The sequence below is a fragment of the Opisthorchis viverrini genome (assembly GCF_000715545.1).
Source record: "Opisthorchis viverrini unplaced genomic scaffold opera_v5_444, whole genome shotgun sequence".
NCBI lineage: Eukaryota > Metazoa > Platyhelminthes > Trematoda > Opisthorchiida > Opisthorchiidae > Opisthorchis > Opisthorchis viverrini.
The window spans coordinates 138,165-151,101 of record NW_008752101.1 but is presented as its reverse complement, the minus strand read 5'-3'; the positions used below and the strand labels follow the sequence as shown (position 1 = coordinate 151,101).

Below are 12,937 nucleotides of genomic sequence, written 5' to 3'. Positions count from 1 at the left end.
TGACATATTCGTAACCACTATCTATCTATCTATCTATCTAGATATATATATATATATATATATATATATATATATATATATACTCAACATTTGAAAAAACACTTGGTAGGTCTGCACATGGCCTTCGAGATCATGTTCACCTACAGAGATTTTGCACCGTTCATCAAATGGATGACCTGAGCCATTCCGGTAACCGGGGTTATCCGCCTTTCCGAGGTTAAAAGTGGAGTAAACCACGGTACCTGTTTATATCAGCGCAGTTCTGATCGTATAGGGATCATTCCATATAACCCGTGTATGAGCGGGTATTCCTTACTTCACACTTAAGATTTCGGGTCTGCTACCATATGGACTCAAAGAGGAAAGTGTAGCCGGGTGGCTCGGATAGAGTTGTTCGAGAGTAAGCGAGCGGAACGGAGATGGGAAACAGGACGCATATATGAAGGAACTTGTTGTCCGGCTCAGAAAGGCAGCATTCAGCCTACAATGAAGAGGACAAGTAAGGCAAACGGCCAAGCATCGGTCCCAAGCTCCATCCGGATGTACCCCAAGTGCACGCATGATTTATGTGCACTTTTTGCTAAAAGTTTGGACACCACGTCAAGCCGACTCAAACCACCTGAACATACACCTTGAAATGAGATAGTTAAAAACAATGAAGTATCTTGTAGGCAACTTCTGCACTTGATCGGACAAACTCTTACCGGTAGACTGGATTCAAATTGATAATATCCCGGATAGTCTTCACAATTTCCGCACTGAGCGCCTTTAATGGGTCGGAGAGAAACAGAGTAAATTCATAAGCGAACGATCCAAGTTAAGTGAACAATCACTGACTGTATTCGACAGAAGAGGTTCACATGCCTAGATAGCAGCACAGGAAAACACAGAAGGAACAAATAAAACGAGAACACTTAAACGAAGCAATTCAAGTTTGCTTGGGACTTTGCGCGTTCATTTGGTTTCCCACAAATACTAAACGGGGGACACTCACCTTCAGCTCCTGAGTGGTCTCGTACGGATCATGATACACATTCACCGTCTCGGCCATGAGTACCGGACCAGAGACAAGTGTGCCTTGATCCAGCTGGTGAGCCGAATCCCCGGTCCCACCGTTTGTAATCCCCTCAACACCGTCAGTGGTTGAAGAAACGTCTGAATACTGTGCTTGATCGTGACCGGTGAAAACAGCAGCGGCACGCTTCGCTCGCCGAACTAGGCTGTTACGTTTCGTCCCTCAAGGAAAGAATACGACGGAACGTTCAAGATTATCTAACAATATCCAGAATAGTACAGCCAAATGCTTGATTTAAAGTTTCACCGTGTACTGAATGGACTGCATTGCAGACACGATAATCACTTGACCTATGTTCACGGTTTGACACATTTCAATAAAATAAAAACAAGTCAAATGTGGAAACAGCCTTTAGAGATACAATACTTGACAGTGAAAACGCCGCAACCTTGAGGATACTACTACTTACTCAAATTAACAGCTGACGAAGTAAAAACGACAGTACACTCACGTGAAGTATCATTCGTCCAGGAAGGTCAGTTGGCTTGTTGATTAAATCAGGGTTAACTGAACGTACACACAGACAACGAAAACAACTGCTCGGTCATGGCACCATATTTATTTAGTACATATAAGTAAGGAAGTAAGAAACTCAAGGCAGTGACACTTCAAGCTGTGAAAATGGTATAAAAAGACTGTAGCCTGTGCTTTTGAGAGAACGATAACATGTTGGAAGGATGACGAAGAGAACAAGTAGGAAACGTTTTCTGAAGGTTCAGTTCACTCGTCTACCATTTGACAAGCCGGTAGATTAAAATGGACCAACGGAACCCGGGGTGACCCCATAATCTGATGTCAGCGTCGCAGGTGGGTCACAAAATTCTATGTAGAATGGTTAGAGTACCGAGAGGGACAGTTTGCCGGCAAGCTGAGTGTATGGGGACATGTTCCTTAACGAAAGCTACGGAAATAGACCATTTGGTCACTCAGTATAATCCAGTGGATGACTATGCTGCGAGTGTAACTCTATGACACGATGTGCTATTGCGTGGTTCGAAGCAACTTCCTTGCGACATAAAGAATGAGAGGGCTAGAAACGAGCATGAAGAGATCTATCAGAGTCACATAGTATGTCTGAAGTTCCGTCAACTGGACGATGGCAACCAGTCCACAGTTGGTTCGTGGAACGTTCGGTCTGCACGGGAGCCAGTTCGTAAGCATGGTCCACATGGCCTGTATTTAACAACGGGTGACGTTACAGGGTAGGATCGGTAAGGATAGCGCGAGGTCGTCGGCAGACTATCAGATAGGATATCAAATGCAACAGTTGGAACGGAGTATCACGTAAGCTTCATTTCACGAGATATTGTCTACGTTTCCATGATTTGGTCTGGCGAAACAAACATGGTTGAACCCTCCAAGTCGAGCGAACAGTTCGACTACCCACTGAACATGAGCTACCAACATTATCTTCTATACCAAACCTGATATAAAATCCGTTATGGATGAGTGCGAACCGGACTTCTAACTGTGTTAGCCACAAGAAGGAGGCAACTTACTAGAAGGTGATGCCGTTCCGTTGTCCACAGGAAACGTTGCATTCTCGTCCACCTGTCGTACGAGTTGAATACTAAAAGAGATCGAGAAAGAAGGGATATGGTTTGATAGTGGTCGAATTTCAGAAAAAGTTAAACGAAGTCAGAATCGAGGAAGGCGGGAATCGTCGAGTCCATCCACTATATATGTTCGAAGAAGCAAACAATTTTTATAAGCAGTACGGGACAATTGTGCGAAGTCCACAGTCACTGTGCTACAGGTTTCAGTCTGTTTGAGGTCAAGGTAAGCCTCGGAATCTCAGGTCACTACCCCCAACTAGTAGAGTAATATGGTTGTAAGTTTATCCTTGAGTTTATATGCTCATAGGAAAGGGAGGCTAAGTAGAACCCCTTGTATACAACACATCGATGTTCATCCGCAGTACGCAGGCTACCTAAGGACACCACTGTAAATAATCGATAGATGCTACTTAAGTTACAAGTGCTCAGAATTCTAAGATCTCTACTACCCGTTGAGCCTTGTTTGAGATTCATAAGCTGATCTCCGGGAATCGGGGCAACCAAACGATAATCGACGAAGGGTTTGTTCTGGACGGGCACTCAACAGAAAAGGCTCCTACAAGTAATATGCACAACACCCTGCCATGAACAGCCGTATAGAGAATTCACTGGACTTTTTCCACCTAGGAAACCAACATAGTCGATGTGCCAGCTGATCTCAAACACCGATTCCAACGACCATGCTATTCTGAACCACTGTGTAGCATATGTTGGTCGCAGCGAGATGGCCCAAGTGGTAAGAGCGCAAATTTACTGACCAGAAGGTTCGTGGTTCGGACCATGCCTCTGCCTCTGGACTACCCTGTCTAGGCTTAGGGACTTGGCAGTATGCCAGCGCTCATGCAACCTTCGGGTGGCATGGCAGTTAAGCACCGAAAGGGTGCTACAGCTGGATGATTTTTCCGGTATATTGGTCAGCGTACTAGTTAAAATGAACAAGTAGACGCAAACAAACGTAGAAAACTCGATAAAAAGGGATAAACGGTAGCTGGGAACATTGAAAACACGAAAAGAGACCTACCGACGATGGCCGATGACCAGAAGACGCATTTTTGAACCCAAATCATCCCATTCCGGTATCTGAACAAACGTCCCAATGCGGTACAGATCGTCCAGGGAATTGACCACGTCTGACTGACTATAGGAAGAATGAAAAGAGATAAATTAACAAGAAGTGACAGATAAAAGGATACTCAAAAGCTTCGATGCATACCTCCGAACAAATTTATCCTGGTTTACTGAGGGTCAGTTTAAGAACTGCACCCAAGTTTTGAGCATGTCCATTCCTTTAACAGATACCACAGTGTAGTGTAAGGGACTACAGTTTTCCGCCTTACTTTGACGAGGATGTGGAAAACCGGTTCCTGATGACTTCAGCCAATACCGGTATTATCCCAAAGCTATAATTAGGTAGGACAGGCGACGGAGAACTTGATGCTCAAGACTAAATGTACTCAAACAGTTCTTCGTGCTAGAGTAACTCCCATGGAGGTCAGTGAAGCACTCTGAATACCAGTTAATAAACTAGCAAGGGTCCCCTCCACGTGCCAACTGTGCACTCGGTTGTCAGACAGATACCGAGTTTGTCAACAAAGTGGTGTTAAACTTTAAATATGTTGAGTAGTACACTCATCTGCAAATCAATTTGGTTTTCACGGGAGACTCAATTGAATCTCTCGCTTATGATGTTCTCCAGCTGAATGTGCTGCACACAGGCCGCCTCACGATTCAGTTGGCACGATATTCGAGATATCGCAGTATATTTTCATAAAGGAAACTACTCACAAGGTTGCTGAAAACTCCTAGACACCCCACACCAACCATATCATCCTCAATTCTTGAGCAGACAAACGGTGTACGATTAGAAAGGAGGGGGCAATGTAGACTGTATTGAAAACAACTTACTCTGAAGCAGTTTTCTTTAGGAACACACCTGCATACGGTGTGTTCAGCTTGATTTTACGCCTCAATAAGGAGATCAGCTTTTCATCATTGATCTAGGGAAGGAGGAGGCACAGGGGACAATACAACTTCAAGCGGACTATTGGGCACCTTTGCAGTCGTTATAAATGCAAGATTGTGTCTAGGTTTGGGAAACCTGGCAGCATCCCAGCCCACGTGCTTCCTCCGGGTGGCATGGCAGCTAGGCAAGGAAGGGGTGTTACAGCTGAACGACTATTCGTATTAAGGTTCATGAGAGACAATTAAAACCGCGTGGTGTATTCCCAGCCCAGTGCTTCCTCCGGGTGGCATGGCAGCTAGGCAAGGAAGGGGTGTTACAGCTGAACGACTATTCGTATTAAGGTTCATGAGAGACAATTAAAACCGCGTGGTGTATACTCAAAAGTATTTGTACTGAGAAGCTGGGATCTACAATGTCGGCTAATCAAATAGAAACTAGGTCGTTTCTATGATATCTGTAATCGAGATGTAGGCAGATACGACAGAACGATGGAGTGTTTGACACATCTAAACTCAGTTTTTCTGCCCGTCTGATATTCGTAGAGAGAGAGCAGTATGGACAGATGCTCCAGAAGCGTTCCGAATGAGGTGATGAGCCCAAGGGAAGGTTAGGCCATAGCTTGCAGTGGACATGAAATTCAGCAGCAGCAGACACAGACTCACAGGTAATTGTCACATAACTGGAGTGGGATACCAATATCAATTGTTTTTAGGACAGGTCAGACATTGAGGGACTAAAAGAAATTACAAATGGGAATGCAAGTTGAACAGTCCCAAAAAGAGGTCATTCGACGGGAAAGTCCATAACGTTTCCGTGACCTCCCATGTTGTATAGCTCTTCCTCTGAGAACAGGCCTCTTGAGATTACCATAACCTGCTGTATTTAGAGATAAGCCTGCGGAGAGTTTTCAGTTGCGCAACAGGAATCGATCTAGTGAGTTGAGAATATATTTAGTACCTTGACAGCTTACTACACAAAGAAGCATTTAACCAGTTCAGATGCATCGAGTCCAAACGCGGTTGGATGACTGTGAATGCCAAATAGCGCTGTATTGGATGAGGATAAGCTGCTACGGGATATCCCATGCCAATAGATTGAATCCGCTAGCTAAAGCATTTCAGCGGCCTTCCAACTTCATGGCTTTTGTGGCTCTGACCTTGCACCAGGGATTCATTGACGCACAGACTCGGTTTATCTTTGAAAGATCCAAAAACTACTTGGAGAAAAGCAAACCACTAGGAAAAATGGATAGCCCCTAAAGGACTAAGACTAGGGAAGGTAGTACCTAGGATGTCACGAACCCACAGGGGAAACTTAAATGAGTCTAGTTCTTGAGCGTCACACGGTTTCAGGAGCATCACAGCTCAGTTTACCAGTCGCCTGACAGCGAAATCCTAGTGTAAAGCATCGCTATCAACTGTAAACCTGATTCGGGGCCGTATGTAAACACAGCTCAAGCCCATCTGTTGCTCAAGGACCGATATGTGATTGACATGCTTTTCCACACGAAAGCGCCATATAAGTGAGATTTGAAGGCGGATTCGATAAGACGTTATTTGTTTATTGGTTGTTGATCAGGTGGCTGTTGATCTGTTCGCCAAGCTTGGCAATCGACTTGCAAACGTTTCGTCACCATACGAGGAGACATAATCAGTGCGCACCAATATTTCGTCGCGTTATTTGTTTGTCTGTTCACTATCAAGTGTCTCACAGTCAAAGCTCGACCATGTCGCGAGAGATTAGCCAGGATGCGGCGACATTAATGCGTCAATGGCTTGCACATACCAAAACAATAGGTTCTATTGCCGCTTTTCTTATGTCGAAACAGTTTTCAGTCATATCTCATATAACAAACAAAAATCGAGCGAGAAATAAAAGTGGGGCGAAAACAGGTTTCCCATCAATTTAAACTGATCAGCCGACCTCACCTATGCGCTAACAACACTTCCGTACGAGGTATGGAGGTAAAAAAACGGAAAACGTTATGGTAAAGTCTTGGTAAAAATTGCCTTATACAGCGAAAAGCAAGGCACACAAAAACAAGGGTATTGGAGACAAGATGAAAATTAGGACCAAAAACCTACCTCAATCATCTTCACAAATTTCGGAAACAACGGCGTTCCCGTAATTGCGATGACCGGCACCAGCGGGAAGTTTTCTGGAACATTCTGAGTAGACAGCGCCAGCTCTGGATGAGGAGCAGTGGTGTCTGGAGGTGGGGGCACTTCCGGTTTCGGTGAGGAAGGTGAATCTGAATCGTCTGACCCATCGGAACCTGGAAGACGGCTACTCCCGTCTGAAGGGGAAGTACTAAACCATGCTCGTGATGACCGAACAGATTCTGTTTGGAAAGTCTAGGAGATAGAAGGGTACAAGGTGATCGGAAATGAGTGTTGTAGGAGAGCTGTTTTAGGATACTGCAATTATACGGTATTTACGCATTGCTATGTGATTCTCTTTTGAGTCGCCAAAGAAGTACAGTGATGCCCAGAAAGTGGCATAAGTTTGCCTGTGCGAGCTGCTCGGTTCGCCGTCAGGTGTTAGAGCAACGCCACATGTACAGACGACCCACAATCCTGGTATTCCTTGACTTCAAGGGTGCGTTCGATTCTGTTGATCGATCAGTTCTGTTAACTACACTTGCCCAACAGGGTATGCCCCAGAAATTTGGAAACATAATCCGATCCATATATTCACATACTTCTGGGCGGGTGAGGGTGCATGGTGAGCTCTCCAAAAGCTTCCCTACAAAAAACGGTTTCAGACAAGGATGTCCACTCTCCCCATTCTTGTTCATCATAACACCTCTTGGCATGCGCCTTGTACCTTCAAAGTGCAAAGTCATGCTTCAGAACGTGCCATGTACGAACATATCCCTTACAATTCAAAAAGAACCACTGGAGATTGTGGAAAACTTTACACACCTCGGTAGTTGTGTTAGCTCTGTCGGAAGCGTATCTGATGAAAACACTACAAGAATCTCAAAGGCTCGAACCACGTTTGCTAATTTGCGTCACTTGTGGCGTCAAAAGGGCGTCCCACTGGATCTTAAGGGTTGTGTACCAGGCTACAGTAAGGGCAGTGTTGTTGTATGGTTGCGAGACATGGCCTCTGGATAGAGGATGTGAGGCGTCTTCAGGCTTTCGACCACCGATGCCGCAGAAGCGTGGCTGGTTTCGCATGGCGTCAGCGAGTTAGTAACGTGCCTCTTTCAGGATGGCGCAAACCGCGAGGGGGACAGCACATGTCAGTTTCTTTCCAGATTTTCTGATTGAGCGGATGGAGGAACCTCGAAATGCTTAACATAGGCCAGCACTAAGTCCCCTCCCGCACCCACTCTTTTTCTCTTCTTTTAGTTCTAGGGATTTTAATATACATATATACATACATGATTAGACGAACCTTATGGTTGTGCGGCAGTGAAGCATCAGTGTCAACAATGATGTTGCTGTCTTTGGTGATGACGATGATGATGATGAGGACGTCAACAAATTCGTAACGTGATGTTATACAAGGGGCATTTGGTTGTGCGGTAAGTACTTCAGTCACAGAAGGCATCCGACACCATCAAGTACGGCAGCTCGGTCATGTGCAACGCATGCCGAAACGCTGTCCACCAAGGCGTGTTGGAAATGGCCCAAACTGTGAGGCGGACAATGTGGGACTTGCCAGAAGGATATGAAAGGGATTAGGAAGAGTTTTGGTGTTGTTGGTACGGTTCGGATTCGAGGATGAGGTTCCTGTGAACAGCTTTCTGCGCTTCTTGAAAGATTGGGAGGAATCGTGATCGATGGGAGGATGCAGGATTTCTTCGTGAGCACTGTCTCGAGTCTTTAGCTCAAGAGTCTGAACGCGAGACAGTGGTTGTTAGCTTTTTTCGGGGACCCTGCCCGAGATCAATGAATCAATAGTCTGACCCACTTGACTGCAGCACTAAGTCCCCTCCCGCACCCACTCTTTTTCTCTTCTTTTAGTTCTAGGGATTTTAATATACATATATACATACATGATTAGACGAACCTTATGGTTGTGCGGCAGTGAAGCATCAGTGTCAACAATGATGTTGCTGTCTTTGGTGATGACGATGATGATGATGAGGACGTCCAACAAATTCTAACGTGATGTTATACAAGGGGCATTTGGTTGTGCGGTAAGTACTTCAGTCACAGAAGGCATCCGACACCATCAAGTACGGGAGCTCGGTCATGTGCAACGCATGCCGAAACGCTGTCCACCAAGGCGTGTTGGAAATGGCCCAAACTGTGAGGCGGACAATGTGGGACTTGCCAGAAGGATATGAAAGGGATTAGGAAGAGTTTTGGTGTTGTTGGTACGGTTCGGATTCGAGGATGAGGTTCCTGTGAACAGCTTTCTGCGCTTCTTGAAAGATTGGGAGGAATCGTGATCGATGGGAGGATGCAGGATTTCTTCGTGAGCACTGTCTCGAGTCTTTAGCTCAAGAGTCTGAACGCGAGACAGTGGTTGTTAGCTTTTTTCGGGGACCCTGCCCGAGATCAATGAATCAATAGTCTGACCCACTTGACTGTGTATGGTTGCGAGACATGGCCTCTGGATAGAGGATGTGAGGCGTCTTCAGGCTTTCGACCACCGATGCCGCAGAAGCGTGGCTGGTTTCGCATGGCGTCAGCGAGTTAGTAACGTGCCTCTTTCAGGATGGCGCAAACCGCGAGGGGGACAGCACATGTCAGTTTCTTTCCAGATTTTCTGATTGAGCGGATGGAGGAACCTCGAAATGCTTAACATAGGCCAGCACTAAGTCCCCTCCCGCACCCACTCTTTTTCTCTTCTTTTAGTTCTAGGGATTTTAATATACATATATACATACATGATTAGACGAACCTTATGGTTGTGCGGCAGTGAAGCATCAGTGTCAACAATGATGTTGCTGTCTTTGGTGATGACGATGATGATGATGAGGACGTCAACAAATTCGTAACGTGATGTTATACAAGGGGCATTTGGTTGTGCGGTAAGTACTTCAGTCACAGAAGGCATCCGACACCATCAAGTACGGCAGCTCGGTCATGTGCAACGCATGCCGAAACGCTGTCCACCAAGGCGTGTTGGAAATGGCCCAAACTGTGAGGCGGACAATGTGGGACTTGCCAGAAGGATATGAAAGGGATTAGGAAGAGTTTTGGTGTTGTTGGTACGGTTCGGATTCGAGGATGAGGTTCCTGTGAACAGCTTTCTGCGCTTCTTGAAAGATTGGGAGGAATCGTGATCGATGGGAGGATGCAGGATTTCTTCGTGAGCACTGTCTCGAGTCTTTAGCTCAAGAGTCTGAACGCGAGACAGTGGTTGTTAGCTTTTTTCGGGGACCCTGCCCGAGATCAATGAATCAATAGTCTGACCCACTTGACTGCAGGGGGCCGGCCCAGCCCGATGGCGCGGGGAGTACGGCATCACTGTTTCACTTAATACAGCCGCGCACAGCGGGTGCCTTTTGAGCAGCACCAGACTCTTTGGTTTCAACCGTATTGAACAATGTGCCGGCGGTCACGGCCAACCGCCTCCTGGATGGGGATCCCGGGGCTCAACTCACCAGTATTTAATGACACTGGCGGAAATGGCCCAATGGCACAGTCAGTGGAGCCCGTCTATCACAACTATCGCCTTCAATGCGCCATCATCATCATCATCCTCATCCTCCTCCTCCTCCTCCTCCTCATCATCATCATCATCATCGACAGCATGACATAGGTGTTCAATACCGATGCTTCCGAACAAAGTGAACATGTCATCACCTCCAAGGCTTGGCTGTATGTCCCACACTCTCCTGTCTTCCGCTGATCGAAACTGTAGCAGCTGGAACCAATGTGCCTATGGTACATGGCTTATAGCTGATAAACTGAATTTGTCATACGTGAAAGACAGTTACACATCGGTTATGTAGTGGTACGCCAAATGGTGGAATCTGGTTGTCATGTGGTTGTATAACAGCTCAATAACGGCGAAATATTGTTATGTGGCGGTTACCTGTGGAATTCGGTTGGGAAAATGCGATTCAACCGTCCAATAAGTTCTAAGAATAGTTATTTGCAAACCATCTTTTGGTTACCGAATGTGAAAAAGCGGTTGGCAAGCGATTTTCCAACCACGAAATGACCCTAAATCACGGTTATCTGACGCAAACAATCACTAACAAGCGATGCTCATTAGTAAGTGATGATCAATTGGCCGCCTTATAACCAGACACCTAGTTTCCTCGAACGCATGGGTAGCTAGCAGCTAGTTAGCGCTCTTTGGATGTCTAGATACCATGCTCCCAGGAGTCATGAGGTTGCCGAAACCCAGACAGGAGCGGCCAAAATGCAGAGGTTCGAACCCCACAATTTCCAGTCAGTGACTCCGCACATTAACCACTGAGCCCTCTCGAGATGTATTGTATACATGGAATACTCTGGCTAGGAGGCCAGATGCCTCGACGAATTGTGATTACTTCCGGTCTTAAGAAATCAGAAGCAACAGCATGACGAAAGTGGCAAGGCGCTCGCCTGCCGAGGTACTATATCGCTCTGAACCATTGAACAAGCCGGGGTATCCACTTTCATCAAATGCATTGAATACCTCCAGACCGAAGTACACGAGGTTCGAACCTAACTCCTATATTGTCGAACTGTTTGCTTGAAGACAATTAACTGCTCAGCACTAAACCCGAGGAATCAACCAACTACCCAAGCACAACAAATCAGCTCACTCCACGTACCTTGAAGGTTGTGAGATGGAGGGCAGAGGATGTCAGAAACCGACAACCAAGCACCATATTGCGATGCAGAGCTGCAACCCGGAGCGGAATGCACACTTTTGAAAGCTGAATTTGTCATACGTGAAAGACAGTTACACATCGGTTATGTAGTGGTACGCCAAATGGTGGAATCTGGTTGTCATGTGGTTGTATAACAGCTCAATAACGGCGAAATATTGTTATGTGGCGGTTACCTGTGGAATTCGGTTGGGAAAATGCGATTCAACCGTCCAATAAGTTCTAAGAATAGTTATTTGCAAACCATCTTTTGGTTACCGAATGTGAAAAAGCGGTTGGCAAGCGATTTTCCAACCACGAAATGACCCTAAATCACGGTTATCTGACGCAAACAATCACTAACAAGCGATGCTCATTAGTAAGTGATGATCAATTGACCGCCTTATAACCAGACACCTAGTTTCCTCGAACGCATGGGTAGCTAGCAGCTAGTTAGCGCTCTTTGGATGTCTAGATACCATGCTCCCAGGAGTCATGAGGTTGCCGAAACCCAGACAGGAGCGGCCAAAATGCAGAGGTTCGAACCCCACAATTTCCAGTCAGTGACTCCGCACATTAACCACTGAGCCCTCTCGAGATGTATTGTATACATGGAATACTCTGGCTAGGAGGCCAGATGCCTCGACGAATTGTGATTACTTGCGGTCTTAAGAAATCAGAAGCAACAGCATGACGAAAGTGGCAAGGCGCTCGCCTGCCGAGGTACTATATCGCTCTGAACCATTGAACAAGCCGGGGTATCCACTTTCATCAAATGCATTGAATACCTCCAGACCGAAGTACACGAGGTTCGAACCTAACTCCTATATTGTCGAACTGTTTGCTTGAAGACAATTAACTGCTCAGCACTAAACCCGAGGAATCAACCAACTACCCAAGCACAACAAATCAGCTCACTCCACGTACCTTGAAGGTTGTGAGATGGAGGGCAGAGGATGTCAGAAACCGACAACCAAGCACCATATTGCGATGCAGAGCTGCAACCCGGAGCGGAATGCACACTTTTGAAAGACGAGACCCAAAACATCTCAGTCCAACGTGCATACCACGCAAGAACAAGAGAAACTGAATCGAAGGAGCCAGTCACGCCGCACACCCCAAGACGCGTGCTTCCAGACAACTTTTTGGGCGCATCGGGCACATTGTCAAGGTCACGTACTTCACGGATTCACGGATTGACACACAGTATCGAGGATTTTGCCCAAGTTTCCCGGGTCGGTTTTGTTCTTGTCGGCCAGTGGCTGTCGTTCACCTGAAAGGCACAAGTGAATAGGGGTATAGTGCTGATCTTTATGTTCTCAGCGCGGGGCAGTATGCTTGCCAGCACGTAGCCCTTCGAGTCGCCCTGAAGATGACCAATTCCCCACACAAACCCTTGAGCAACTCTCCTCCAACTACCATTTCACTCATCTCCCGCTGGTAGGTGACTTCAACGCCCCAAAGGCCTCCTGGATTGAGCTCCAGCGCGTCGAATCAGGCGGACCTTTTGCAGCGGCGCTGTTAGAAGTCGTTCAACAGAGCGCTTGGACCCAACATGTCGCTGCACCCACCAGATA

The 12,937-nt window shown here is 46.4% G+C and overlaps 2 protein-coding genes across 2 annotated transcripts in view; one reads left to right on the top strand and one right to left on the bottom strand.

Annotated features, from left to right (window-relative positions):
- T265_11067 (hypothetical protein) overlaps positions 1–10,313 on the top strand; it is a gene marked incomplete at both ends in the record, with an annotated part of 26,949 nt that extends 16,636 nt beyond the window's left edge. Inside the window, one exon of the mRNA XM_009177619.1 lies at positions 9,984–10,313. Coding sequence (XP_009175883.1) covers positions 9,984–10,313 — 330 coding nt within the window. The remainder of the gene's footprint in view (positions 1–9,983) is intronic.
- T265_11068 (hypothetical protein) overlaps positions 1–12,488 on the bottom strand; it is a gene marked incomplete at both ends in the record, with an annotated part of 33,289 nt that extends 20,801 nt beyond the window's left edge. Inside the window, 8 exons of the mRNA XM_009177618.1 lie at positions 705–766; positions 995–1,236; positions 2,575–2,645; positions 3,653–3,769; positions 4,537–4,628; positions 6,679–6,948; positions 11,325–11,429; positions 12,288–12,488. Coding sequence (XP_009175882.1) covers positions 705–766; positions 995–1,236; positions 2,575–2,645; positions 3,653–3,769; positions 4,537–4,628; positions 6,679–6,948; positions 11,325–11,429; positions 12,288–12,425 — 1,097 coding nt within the window. The remainder of the gene's footprint in view (positions 1–704; positions 767–994; positions 1,237–2,574; positions 2,646–3,652; positions 3,770–4,536; positions 4,629–6,678; positions 6,949–11,324; positions 11,430–12,287) is intronic.
- Positions 12,489–12,937: the final 449 nt, after the last annotated feature.